Source organism: Urocampus carinirostris, chromosome 8 (genome assembly GCF_059441175.1).
Source record: "Urocampus carinirostris isolate Australia breed hairy pipefish chromosome 8, RoL_Ucar_1.0, whole genome shotgun sequence".
NCBI classification, from domain to species: Eukaryota; Metazoa; Chordata; class Actinopteri; order Syngnathiformes; family Syngnathidae; genus Urocampus; species Urocampus carinirostris.
This window is the reverse complement of record NC_142356.1, coordinates 26,741,216-26,755,344: the sequence shown is the minus strand read 5'-3', so window position 1 is coordinate 26,755,344 and position 14,129 is coordinate 26,741,216. Positions and strand designations below refer to the sequence as shown.

Below are 14,129 nucleotides of genomic sequence, written 5' to 3'. Positions count from 1 at the left end.
TTTGTACTTTTTTGAGGTTTTTTTGTGTTTTGGGGGGGTAATTGTGACGCAAATGTACAGCAGGTCAGCTTTGCCGCTGCGCCACTATATGTTTTTGCTAAGTAGTCTTGTTTAAAAGCCACGTCTCAGTTACACCCTGAGTTCACAACCAGCAGAAAAGAAACAGTTGGCTTTCAGTCATAATAATTTATAATATATTAAATCTGACTATCAGCTAATCCCCTCCCCTTCCACCCCACTGCATATGAACCCACCCCACACCCCGTATAAATGCACATTGTCATAGTAAACTGCCTTTAAAACTCAAAACTGGATGGAGAGGAACTCAATTAGTTGAGTTTGATTGGAAGAGAAAAAGGAAAAGAGGAAAGAAAAACATCAGCAAAGTGGCCTGGCTAAACTCAGGCTATCTAGCTAGCGGTTAGCTGAAGCCCCGCTGAGACATTAGCATAGGAGTGGAGGGCTCATCGTGTGGATAGCAGCCGAGTTTGGCGTCCTTCCCGAGAGGCCAAAAACTGCGACGGCCTTCCACGATCAGACACCGATGGAGGTCCATGAGGTAGCGCCGGTGCCCCTGCAACTGATCCGGACTCAAACCCGGAGGCAGCGCCCTCAGCGGGCCCTCCCGACCCGGCTTGTGAGACGGACCGTAATAAGTGCATGATGCGAGAGGCAACAATGCCGAGGTAACCTGGTCCGCCAAAGCGCCAGACCCAAAGTGTAGTGCAAAAGAAAGCAAAACAAAAAAAAGGAAAAAAAAAAACAAAGAAGGAAAAAATGATCTCACCAGTCAGTAGTTAGTCACAAAACTCACAAACATGCATCCCTGAATGACTTTTTGTGTGTCTTCTTGTTCCGCGCAGAACTCGGCGGGACGTCGCGGGCAGGAGAGAAAGGTCTTGCAGTTAAAGCATCATGGCTACCTGGCAGGCGGGTTCTGATTCACAACCCTGATGAGGAATCTTGACGGTGTTGATTCATACGTACACTAAAAAGTCACTTACCAATCGTTTTTCTTAAAACCGCAACTCCGCTGGCCCCTTTTGTCTCTTTGCCAAAATTGGAATGTTCCCAAGTGACTTCGTTCATAAGTGGCAAGTTCTGGTGAAGCAGTTGGGGAGAGGGTTTGTTGGCTTTTGAGGTTTTCAAGGTTTTCCGGGCAAGGGATCAGGACTAAATAATTCTGTGAATTTCAAATTTGGAAATAATTCAAGGGAATTAATGTGAGTTTATATTTAGAAATATAAACTGAAGTTGAAGGTTGATTCTTACTAGGGTGTAGTTTTTGCATGGTCGGAGGGGACGTGTCCCCACCATTATTAAGCATTCATTATTTTGTCCCTCACTAAAATTATGCAGTAGTGGGCCCTCGGGGCCTGCAAGGTTTTCTCTGCTGGCCTAAATATATCCGAGTCAAGTAATGTTAATTACGTTTCGTCCATGAATACTCATATAATTCCAATAAGTTTAGTTCCCACCTTTATTATGTGATCACTTAAAAAATGTCCCAACCAAGGCCAAGACAAAACCGACACCCTTTTTTCTTAATAAGGAATTAAATGTTTTTTGCAAAGCAGGATGGTCGAAGTACAGTGGTACCCTGACCGACACGTGTTTTCTTTAATTTCCGTTCTATCGTTTCGAAATAAAAAAAGGCTAACTTTTAGTATACTATTTTTCAAGAGATTAAATCTGGATTACAGTATACTGTCTGTGGGCAAGTTAAGCTGTATGCATTTTGCGTGGCTGTTTTTAAATGTAAAATAACATGACTGCATTTATGTTTTACCATGATAGCATCATACTCAACTACATTTAGTTTTAAAATTAATTCCCAAGGAAATAGGATTCCCAAAATGGTCCAATTTAACTTCCCATAGAAATTCACAGGAAAATTCACCCAAAACTCTGGAAATCACCAATAAATATTTCCAGCCCTTTGTAACCCTACTAAGGATGATCCGCATGCGTGAGGAAATTTCATCAAATTGTTGCCTGGGGTAGAAAAATCTCAACAAATCTTTTTCCTATGAGTGGTTTGTCTCCGAGAACCAACCTTGGTTTTCATCCCTGTGTTTGTGCTCGGCCTGGATACTGCAAAAGAAATTGGCACAAATGAAGTCCCGAGGTTCTGGCGGAGTGTGGCGAGGTTGGTTTTATTCGATGGGTTCCACCTCTTCCTTGACATCCACCTTTAGCCCAACAGGCCCAAGGGAAGCGGGTGCGGTGGTGTCATCGTTGCGTGGGGTGACAGCGGGCATGTTCTCTGCGTCACTGGGGAACTCTTGCCCCGGCATCTCCATCTTCATCATGAGCTTGATCTTCTTCTTTGGGGGATTCTTCAGTGTACCCATGCGCTCCTTGACTTTGTACTCCAGGGTGCTGTGTGGTATACCGTACATGTTCTGCGCTTTGGAGACGCTCATCTTGCCGCTCATCACCACGGCAATGGCCTCCTCCAGGATCTCACTGTTGTACTGCCGGTACCGGCCCCTCTTCTTCCGTGGTTGCTTTGAGTTGGGGTCCCCCTCCACATCCGACGTGGAGTACGCTGGGCCAGATGCGGAGTGGTCCAAGTCAGCCGTCCAGTATTCTGCTGCTCCATCCAACAGGCTACCTAAGCTCCCGCCCCGCCTGTTTTGTTTGGGTAGGATGGCTCTCAGCTTACGGCTCAAGGCATTCTCACTAAGTCCTCCGCTGCCACCGTGTCCAATTCCGCCAAAACCGTACAGCTCTGAGGCAGGGGAGTCCCAAGAGAGATCAACACCTCGAACCTGTGGAATCTTCAGGTCCACAGGGGGGGAGTGATCCCGTTTGGCGTCGTGATGGTGATGCTGGGTCTTTGAGACTTGATTGTGGTGGTGAAGCAGAGAATTCTTGAAGGAGAAGGCTCCGTGGTGGTTGCGATGATTCTCCAGAAAGGTAGGCAGATCTTTGAGGTCACCGAGGGCCCCACTCAGGACCCCACTGGCCTGCTTTAGCTTCATCAGGCTTTCCATGTGGGCCTTGCTTCCCCAGAATGACGAAGAGCCCTTCTGGCCTAACAGGGAGTGCGTCTGACCATGATTGAGGAGACCGGCCGACTCCAGGCTGGCCAAAGAAAGCGCTGTTGGCTGACTAAGGAGGCGATGCTTTTGGCTAAGTAACTCCTCCCTGATGCGCAGTGAGCGGGCAAGCGGCGGCTTGAAGGAGCTGAGATCGTTGTCCCGAAGGCCATCCTGGAAACTTCGTGGTGGCACACTGTTGTCCCTGTCAACTTCTGGCACGGACCGGTCCACTTTACCAGAATTGTCAAACTTTACAGGTTGCCTGTGCAAAGGAAATAAAACCGTCAGAGGTCTGTCAGGTGGGTAAGATACTACCCAGCGGTAAGAAAAAAAATCTCCAGCACCACCCAAGCAAGGCCCGCGGGTAACCAACCCAGCTCGAGGCCGACTAATTCACTTGATTTCCAGGACTTCTGTTTTTCGTAGCCAAAAATACTCACTGCCTCGAAACGCCTATGAGTGCTGTTTGATAGTTGTTACGAGATACTGATAGTGTAGTGATGGTGTTTTTTGCACATCTTGGCCCACACAACTAGCTCTCACAACTGAAAGAGCATTACACACTCATCCAGACATCTATGTGCAAGTTTCAACACTTTTCTTTTTGAAAATTTCATGGCCTTTAATTGTTTAGAATTGAGAAAAATTCAGCGAGAGAAAAGCTCTAATGAGGGTCCTGAACAACACATTCTCTGCCCCTATACTTCAGTCAACAAGTGTTTTATTTATTTTTCTTTACATTTTTGTTGAAAGGAACATACAGCATTGTGTCAGCATGTAAATGTGTCTGCGGTGAGATGAAAAATGTAAAGTGCTTCCACTTAAGTGGTGCCCAGTTACCATGGCAACAACAGAAGAAGAAAATGAAGAGGAGAGACAGAAAGTAAAGATGATAAGTAAGAAGAGAGGACGAGGAAGGCCACTCTCACAACGAAGACTGTATCATTTGATGAGACAGAAACAAAGCAAATAAAAGATTTTTTTTCTCTATTGTATACTGTGCTTTGAAGTGTACACACTGAATGCTCCAAGGACGGTCCCTTCACATTTGGGATTTTAATATTTTTTTGTGCCAAAACTGATCTCCACTATTAGTAGTTTTTTTGGTTTGAAAAATACCTTGGATTAAACATGTACCTGTTGATTGAATTATTCTTAATATATTCATTGAACAAATCAACATCACATAAAACTTTAACTAGAAAAATGAAGCTATAAATGAGATAAGCATTCATGTCGCTCATTTATTACCGGTACTATTGTTGAAACCCACGTTTTGCCGAATGTATAATGACATGTAACATTGAATAAATGCGAGGACTGAGCGCTGTTTGGCTCATGTTATCATCCCTTTAATGGAGTGAGTACAATCAGACTCTCTCATTCCTGGTAGTTTTTTTTAGGCTTTGCGTCATAAAGTGTTTTTCTGAGGAATTTTTATGTAGGTCTCTAATTGAGCATATTTTCATGTTATTTTCCCCAGGTTACACCATATTTACCGCATATCAATATTCCATCGTGAACTATTGAGAGAAAACTAATTAATGCAAGGTCATCTACATCATATTTGCATGGTTCTGTGTTTTATCTATCTTACAATTTGGAAATATTTGATCTCTAAATGATCATGAAACTAGCGACGGGGTGGGCAAACCCTTTGAATCGTGGGCGGCCAAAAGGGAAAAAATTATGGATTTTATTTTGGTTTGTACCAATACAGTCTCGAATCTGATAATTCGGCAATAAATGAAAGAAAAAGATAACTAAGGACTGTTGAATTTCTCATATCGCTGCTGCTACTTCAAAAATATATTCATCAATTTTGAAGCACTTTTAATACTTGTAAACATTATATTCATGCACAAAATGAAAAATGACAATCAATAGAGATAATAATAATATATTCCGTCCCATTTTTAAGTTCTAAATGTTATCATATGCATTGTAAAACTTGCAATAGGGGTAGAATGTTTTTTCTAGCATGGAACATTTTGATAAATAAAATGCACTGAAACCAAAGAACAAACCATATTTACAGACTCAAGCATTTGTTAAATCAAAAAAGTACTGTACATTGTAAACATTATTCTTTTTCTTTTTCCAAATAACCTCTGTACTGTCAAATTGTAATGCTTATAGGTGCTTTTAGCGGTCCAGAGCATTTTACTGACATGAAGGCATTTAGAGACACTCGAAATTGTAAGATTTTTCGCCTACATATTGTGTGTTCGACAAGCTGTTTTACGTATGTGTACGTCTTAGAACACAATGTTATTGACGCACAGGCAAAAAAGGGGTGAGGTGATTGTTTAACCAATAAGAATGCAGAAAATAATGCACGATAAAAAGTAAACAAAAAATCAACAAAGGATTTCTGTAATTGCTATTTTATTTTCTTATTGTGTAAAGAAAACCAGGGAAAAGAGTTGTTTTACACATATCATCATTGCATTTTTAATATTTGGCAGGCCGGAATCTGAAGACCATCTGGCTGTAGTTTGCCCACCCCTGGTTTAGCACCACAAGCCAAACCTACATGTGTAGAAATCAGTGTATAAGAATATATGGTTGGTTGGTGGGTTGGTTGGTTGGTTGGTTGGTGGGTTGGTTGGTTGGTTGGTTCGTTGGATCCCTTAACCACTAGGGGTGTAGGGGCACCATTTCCTGTGGTGTGTCTTGGACAAGAACAGCCTGGTGGTGCCAATCCCTCTTAAGACCAACATATAAGGGGTAATACATTTTTTTGTCCCCCCCAAACAAAATCAACTAACTACAAGTCAGAAGAAGAAATAAGCAAAGGCTCTCTGTTCAGCTAAGACTTTTATTGATCGAATGCAAAACTCACCACGCCACTTTTACACATTGCACCATTGGAGCCTAACACTGTCGCCTGCTGGGGCTCAGGCAGTTTTGAGTTGCTACCTAGGCAACAGAAATACTAGAAATGTCACAATTATTATGAAATATATTCGAATGACAAGCATCAGCCTTTGCAGTACTTGTATGATTAAATAAACATATTGGCAATATGAAGGCAAACAAGCCCAATCTCTTGTGTCGAGTGCTGCTGTCGGCAATTCATGTTCGTGCAGTTGCTGGAGGCGCTCGTCGTGCAATGATGCTCTTCCCTTTTCAGCTATTATTTGATATTGAGATGACATTATTGGATTGTAAAAACAACTGAATGTAAGGTACAGACCACATAACGATTTTGCTAAACTTATACATTTCAAAGCTTCAGGCACGCAATACATATCCACCAATCGTTTTGTATTATGGACGTGAGGTTTAAGTTCAGTATGTGAATGTTCTGCATTTGTAAGTAAGATTTTAGCAAAAGAAAAGTATTAATATTAGTCTCATTTTGATCAAGAACAATCTTGACAAGTAGTTATCATTACTGTGCTATTCACTTCTTGTCTCACTAAATTGCTAATAATATGGTGTTTCTTTGGGCTGGTAGAGTGATACATTTATTCATTTTAATATTAGATATTTGCAAAGGAGATTTCACAGGATGCCTTCTTGTTATTTTGAATATTATAGGGCATTGTTGTTCGTCTTTTTTCCTTCCACACTCTTTAGAACAGACACTCTTAATAACAAGAATAGGCTCAGGGGAGGGCCTTCAGAACAGGTTGGACTTTCGTATCTGAAAGCTTATTTCCCTATACACCTTGCAAGTTTAAAAGCCATTGATTTGTTTTCTCTACTTATTTTGACCGTTTACTACACTGTAAACTTTTTCATTCATTCATTATATGCACCACTCATCCTCAGTAGGGTCGCGGGGGTGCTGGAGCCCATCCCGGCTATCCTCGGGCAGTGGGCAGGGGACACCCTGAACTGGTGCCAGCCAGTCGCAGGGCACACAGAGACAGACAACTCACTCGCTCATTCACACCCAGGCACAATTTGAACTGGCCAATTAACCTGACATGCATGTTTCTGGAATGTGGGAGGAAACCGGGGTGCCCGGAGGAAACCCACACAAGCAGGGGGAGAACATGCAAACTCCACACAGGAAGTTGCCAAAAAGTAAGTTGCCATGAAGGAGGAACATAAAAGACAGTTGCCGAGAACAACAATTAGCTTGCTGACCTGTTGCTATTAATTTTCAAAAATCAACCCGTACACACCCTTATCGATTGCTAAATCAAATACACGCAAAAAAAGATTTTTTTGACACAACTTAACTACCAACTCATGAGAGCGTATAACGTTATACAATATTCAAGAGGGTTTTATTTTTTTTTAGTTTTGGCGATCCTATTAATAGTTCATTGTTACCACCTCCGTAATGATGCGAAGATTCGTTCGATGCTGTCCCAATCAGATGCAGAGGTTTTAATTCATGCGTTTATTACTTCTCGGCTTGATTACTGTAATGTATTGCTTTCTGGTCTCCCGATGTCTAGCATTAGAAGTTTGCCGCCGGTTTAGAATGCGGCTGCTAGACTTTTGACTAAGACCAAAAGTTTGAGCATATTACTCCTGTATTGGCCAACTTGCACTGGTTCCCAGTCCACTTAAGATGTTCTCTTATTAACATATACATGTTTGCATGGGCTTGCACGCTCTTATCTCTCTGATTTGATTTCCCCCTATGTTCCTGCACGGAGACTGCGCTCGGAAAATGCCGGTCTACTTGTGACTCCGAGAGCCAAGAAGTCTGCTGGCTCGAGAGCGTTCTCCATCTGGGCCCCGGTGTTATGGAATGCCCTGCCTCCGGAGATAAGATCTGCAACCTCAAAGGAAGTTTTTAAATCGAGGCTTAAGACACACTTCTATTCCAAAGCTTATGATTGATGCCCACCACATATTCTGTATTGTCCTGTCTTTTTCCGATTGCCTGCCTGGCTGATACGAGGGAGAATGACGATTTGAGATGAGTCAGCGGACCAGCGTCTGACCTGTAGCATGTCAACCGCTGCATTTACCAGCTGGCAGAGATGGGAAGCTGCGTCGTGGCCGTCATAGACTTTCTGGACTAGTTTAAAGGCTGGGGGCGTCGTTGCTGTCCTGCACTTTCCGGACATCTTCAACATCTTACCTAGTGTTTACTATTCTGTGTACAGTAATGCTAATTGTGATTCACCCTGGTCAATCCTGGAAGGGGGATTACCACATGTGAGGTCGCTTCTCAAGGTTTCTCTTTTTTCCTCACACTTAGGTTTTGAGTTGTTCCTGTCCCGCATGCTGGTTTAAGATCAGGTAATTGTGCAATTGTGTAATTGTAATCCTGTGCAGCCCTTTGAGACATTTTTGTGATTAAGGGCTATATAAATAAATGTGACTTGACTTGACTTTTGGTCAAGTAGCATCTTGCACAAAACTAAGGCCACTCTATTTTCACAACTGTGAGGCAGACATAAAAGTAATTAAAATTCTTCAAAATGTGTGCCGTGCCCTACACTGTAGTATGCCCTGTGTGTGCATGTGTTGTTGTAATTCGGACGTAGTAAAGGGCACCGTGAAAAGGTTCAAGGGGGAAGTCTGGGCGTTGAGTGTATATGAAAGAGCAAGTAGGTGCGTTATGCAGAGAATCATCATGGTTCCTATCACCATCAAACTGTGAATCTGTACATGCCCATCTCAAGCCCAGCGCACTCCTGACGCTATGCAAGATTGTCACCGATGACAATCGGCATTTTTCTTTTGACGACTGGTGCCACATTCCTTAGCACCAGTGTAGCAATTGCGACAGTAATATTCAAGGGTATCTTTCGCTTGGTCATGTCTTTTGGTGTGCATTACTTCTCATGTACATATCCGTAGAGAACTTTCAACGACGCCGTGAGCCTGCGAAAATACACTACCTAACCGATTTGTCACCGTTTTGAATAGTAATGTGACCCCAAACACGTGTTCAATGCAACTTAAAGCATCACTGAAATTGTGACTTGTGTGATGGGAACGGCGCGGTTTGACAATAGTGCTGATTGCAATGTCATCTCGCTAATAGAGCCTCATCTGCATGGGGCTTCACAACCAGTGTAAAAAAACTTGTGAAATAAACTAGTTTTGCTATTGTTCAGGGCGGATTGCAGATGCCAACATGTCTAGTGGAACTGTGGTTCGAGCTTTTGCAAAAGCTGGCATAATTCCTAAGGAGTTGCACGGCACAGAAAGTGACTTATTTTTAAATGACTTTTGATGTTGCTGTAAAATTCTAAAACAGATGATGAAGACTTCAATGGCTTACAATGATATAGTTATCGGTAAAAAAAGAAAGTTTTTGTTTCTGCTCCATTATTGTCCTCATATTTTTGTGTGTTTTACCACGCCCGTGCCAATTGATGATTAAAACAAAAAACCTTAGTACTTTGTTATTGATTCTTAAATAAAGCACAACCAAACTCATTTTTCTCCCACTCTTATGTGTGTGTTGATGTAGGGTGGACATAGCAGTGGACACCTTGAGAACAGAAAAGGTTGGATTGTATATAAAGCACACACCCTATTATCAGGTGTGCATATGTGTTTTAAATACAGCAATTGCACATATAACAGAGATTACACAATTTAGTACGATTTGCCTTATTGTTGTGGAAATACAGTACTTAAAATGCACCAAGTTCACAGTATTTAATATTTTTTGTATAGCAATAGGATGAAATATGAGTCAGTATGTCAATCCAAACCAGACCACACCCAACCATCTTCCCTTTTATAAGTTCAACATTGCTTCAGGCAACGTTCCCTCTGATCGCCGCTCCTATATTTTTTTGAGGGAGTCATGGATTTGAGTCACTGAGTCACCCGCCAACATCGGGGTATCTTGAATGTCATCTATGTATTTCTTTTGATGTGTAAAATGAAAACATATTTAAATGTATTGCTAATGTCGCAATATAATTTCAGACAAAAGCAAACAAGTTGCGGAGTGAGCAAGCAAGCACAGGAGGAGTAGGGACCCATCCAAGAGTGAATATTTCATGAGCTGATCATTAGAGAGTCCCACTGGGGATCAGTGCCTCAGGGGGACCTTAAGGGGTTTTTAGGACCAAGAGATAGTTGAAGACCCCCAGGCTGGATTTGGACTCTGATTACATGGGCCTGTGTTGCATTCGGAAGCAGGCAGTAAAAGGGATACCCTCTCATAAAAGTGGACACAAATGTCAGTTTTCCAACTTTGCAATAGACACTGTGAGTTAGAAATGATTACAAAAGACCTTCTGTATTCAGATGTAAAACGATATGATTGCTATGGTAAGTCAAAATGGACCTTTAGGCATCCTCATTTATCCGCGTTCGACACCTTCAAAACCTTGACTCAGCTTCTAAACCTGACTTTAAACCTGGTTTGTTGCCTTCCTGAAAACTGAACTTGTCCAACTGATACTGTACCTATGAAACCTAAACTTTTGTTAGAAAAGTTATTGCTCAAACACCTAACCATGACTTAATTCTCATTACAAACCCAGACTGCAGTTTAAAACACTTATTCATACACTTAACTTTTACTCAAAACCCAACCATCACTGGTTTTTAGACATGGTTTGAAACCCAACCATTGGCTCAAAACCGAACAGAAACATCGACCATTGTTATATACCTTAAATACAATATACTCTTGACATACATTGTTACAGCTCATTGTAAACCCTCAACTTGTTTTTTTATACCAGAGGCCAAAAAACCCAACCCAACAATTAATCTAATTCCCAACATTGCTTGAAACCCAAAAGAGTAAATCTAACTCTAATACCCTCCTGAAAGCAAGCTTTAAAATCAATTTTTATATATGTTCTCACTCCTCATTTAAAAACGGAAATGGTGAGTGCATTACCCTTTGAGTCCACGTGGTGAAGTTAAGCCCTGCTTGTCATTCTGGTTCTTCTTGGTGGAAAGATCCAAAACGCCATCTGAACAAAATAAACCAATCAAAGTTATGAATTTAATAACAATTATTTGCACTTTTATATGATCAATAACAGATGACAAAGAGGTTTTAGGATACGCTTTGTTCCTCCTGAAACTCAAGACATAGCAATACAAATGGAAATTTAGATTGACACTGTGTAATATTTCATTACAAGAGGTTAATGTATCATAGTATGGGGCTGGATTCGAAAAAAAAGTCCATTACGAAAATCCATAAGTATATCACTTTGCAAAATTTGCGAGCTTGCGTCCCGTCGCATGCAAGTGCGCCGTATAACCCAGTGCGCCCAATAAACCACAAAATACAGTAGATACAATTGGGAATGCATACAGTATTTCTACGTGTGTAACTATACGAGGTTTTACGGTATAGTAAAACATACTTGTGTTGCACAACGAATCGACAAAATCAATTAAAATCGATGATCGAAAAGCGTTGGCAACTAATTAGATCATTGATTCGTCGTGTCACGTGATTTATGAGCCACAAAGAATGTTGAATCAATGCAAATTAGAGTGCACACCATTTCGTTGTGGCACTGAGAATTGTCGTATCGCTATTGTCCTTCAGAGGGCGCCAAGACCGTTTTAAAAAAAAAGTTATGTATAATTTTTTTAGTATACTGCATTTTGAACATTGCATCATTTTCAAACAAAATTAACATTCAAATTTTTTGTGTTTGACGGTTTTACCATGAAACGAGGTTAACATTTTTTAAAGGAACAGACAGAAATACATACAAAAACAATCAGAAAATAGGTATACAATAAATAAAGTAAAAATAAAAATAAAAATAATGACATGTTTAACTCTAGCCAAAGGGCAAATTCTTTAGCATATATCATTTTCTTAGTAGCAATGTTTATCCAAAAATTAACCCTCAAAAACAAATTTGTTGACATTTCGAAAAGTTGGTTTGTTTCCATTTTTGATCTTTTTTTGTGGATATTTTTTTGGAGCCCATCCCAGCCATCCTCGGGCAGTGGGCAGGGGACACCTTGAACTGGTTGCCAGCCAGTCGCAGGGCACACAGAAACAGACAACACACTCTTTCATTAACACCTAGGGACAATCTGGACCGGCCAATCAACCTCACAAGCATGGTTTTGGAATGTGGGAAGAAACTGGAGTGCCCGGAGAAAACCCATGCAAGCACGGGAAGAACACGCAAACTCCACACAGGAGGTTCAATCTCATGACCTCAGAACTGTGCCGCACACGCGCTAACCACTGTGACGCCGTGCTAGAATATATACTATAAGTGTATAAAATGTGCAACTGTTAAAACCGTATCGGCATTTTGCAACGTAGTTTTAATTCCATGTGCCTTATAGTCCAAAGTGCCTTATATATGAAAATATATGACTAAAAAAAGAAAAGAAAAAAAAATATTTTTTGGGGGTGCCCCTTGAAATCTGTTGCATCTTATAATCGGATGTGCTTTATATTGCAAAAATACAGTACATACCACAGTGATTTGAGTTAAGAGAAACACACATCCCATTGGCAGTTTTTATTTCAAGACCAACATAGATTTTTCTACCCACCAAAGTTTATATCATAATTTTTCAATTCCTGCTGTGATGGGGAAAGCGTTTCCACGGCTACAGTTACATTTGGCTGCTGGCTCCCTTGCGAGTCTTTGCTAATTATGTGACAGCTCTTAAAGGAGACAAGCCTGTAATATGCTGCGTTAGCCAGCAGCAGCTCCCAATCAATCATTCAATCAATCAATACAAATTACCATGCTTCCAACTATAATTTATTGCAGCAAGGAGGAAATCCAGAGGTTACAGGAAGTCTCATCTAGATACCGTAATATAAATTAAATACAAATGATTTCTGTGATAATTTGAAAAAGTGGAAAAAAACAGATGAATAAATGCTCAAAGGGCCAGTGTAAAATATTTGACCACTAGATGTTTCGGTATTGTGTAATGCACATATGTCAAAGTCAAGGCCCGTGGGCCACAGATGATCTTGATTCATTATTGTATAATGCACCAGGAATCTTTGAATAGTAGTATTCACTGTGTGTTATTTCTTTTTGCGCTTCACTTTATTGTAGTTAAGTGAATGATGCAAAATGTTTATTATTTTGTTTTTCTTTCAAGTGATTTTAGCCCACTTTTGCTCAAATACTAAACACAGACTGATGGTACCTGAATAGAGGTAAGACCTTGGGACCGGGCCCATATCCAACCCGAAATTTGGACCAGGCTTAAAATGTCAATCATTAAATTAGGCCGGTCGAGCTTCTCTCCCGCCGTTGGACACTTTGTCAATGACTTTTGTTAAGAATTAAAACTTGTTTTGGTGGGGAAAATTCTCACTAAAGAGTACGGCACCTGAAAACATCCACTAGCGCTTGAAACACAGTCTATTCAAAAACCAAAAATGCAGTCCTAATTTCCATATATTCAGAGAAAAATCTCTGTCATCAGAATGTTTTTTCTTTTTGAAGCAACATTTCAAATGTTTGACCTTTAACTAGCTCTTAAAAAAAAAAAAAAGAGCTTACTCAACAAACGCTAATGCTATCACTACACTGTGAGCATGCAAAAGCGTACAAACAAATAAGTGAAGAGAGCCCATAGTTGAACGTACAAAGTGAGAATTCGACCAATTTCGCACAAAGGCAGGGAACTCAAAAATGTGCATGGATCTGCATGGATTGGTGTTTCAAGTAAAACCTCACAATAATGAGTTTTACTAAGGAAAAATGACCGAAGCTCCAAAAAGTGGTTCCAGACTGATATCTCTCCTTTAAAATGGTGAGAATATTAAAAACAAACACACATCAAAAATCTTTGGCTGAACTGTAATGCTTGCATGCTTTGTTTTTCTCCGTTTGGTGTCTTTAATAATCCCTAAGTGCAGCTGACCCGGTGACCCGTGCATGCAGGCAGGCAGTCCTTAAATGGGCCACGTAGCTGCTATGTTACACTATGTTGTGCTAGCCTGGGTAATGCTAATCTTCAAATTCAGCGTTCAGTATATACCTGTATGTAAAGATTTAAAACAAATAAATAATGCTGTTGTTTCAACAAGCACATACAACTTTGGAATAAGAAGTAAGCCTAATGCCGAACATGATTAAGTGATAGGACGGATTTAAAAAAATGTAAACAAGCACTGGATCAAAAAACAAAAGTCGAACAAAATGGAATGTTTATGCGGATGATGAAGGAAAA

The 14,129-nt window shown here is 40.7% G+C and overlaps 1 protein-coding gene across 2 annotated transcripts in view; it reads right to left on the bottom strand.

Moving 5' to 3' along the window:
- Positions 1-288: 288 nt before the first annotated feature.
- Positions 289-14,129, bottom strand: part of lcor (ligand dependent nuclear receptor corepressor) — a 91,167-nt gene continuing 77,326 nt past the window's right edge. The window contains exons 6-8 of one of the 2 annotated variants that reach the window (XM_088342157.1): positions 10,840-10,915; positions 2,175-3,309; positions 289-2,094 (exon numbers count right to left, since the gene is read on the bottom strand). In XM_088342157.1, the coding sequence (XP_088198283.1) occupies positions 2,065-2,094; positions 2,175-3,309; positions 10,840-10,915 (1,241 nt within the window). In that variant the 3' untranslated portion in view covers positions 289-2,064. Of the gene's footprint in view, positions 3,310-10,839; positions 10,916-14,129 lie in introns of both variants that reach the window. The other variant, XM_088342158.1, reaches the window with a different exon arrangement.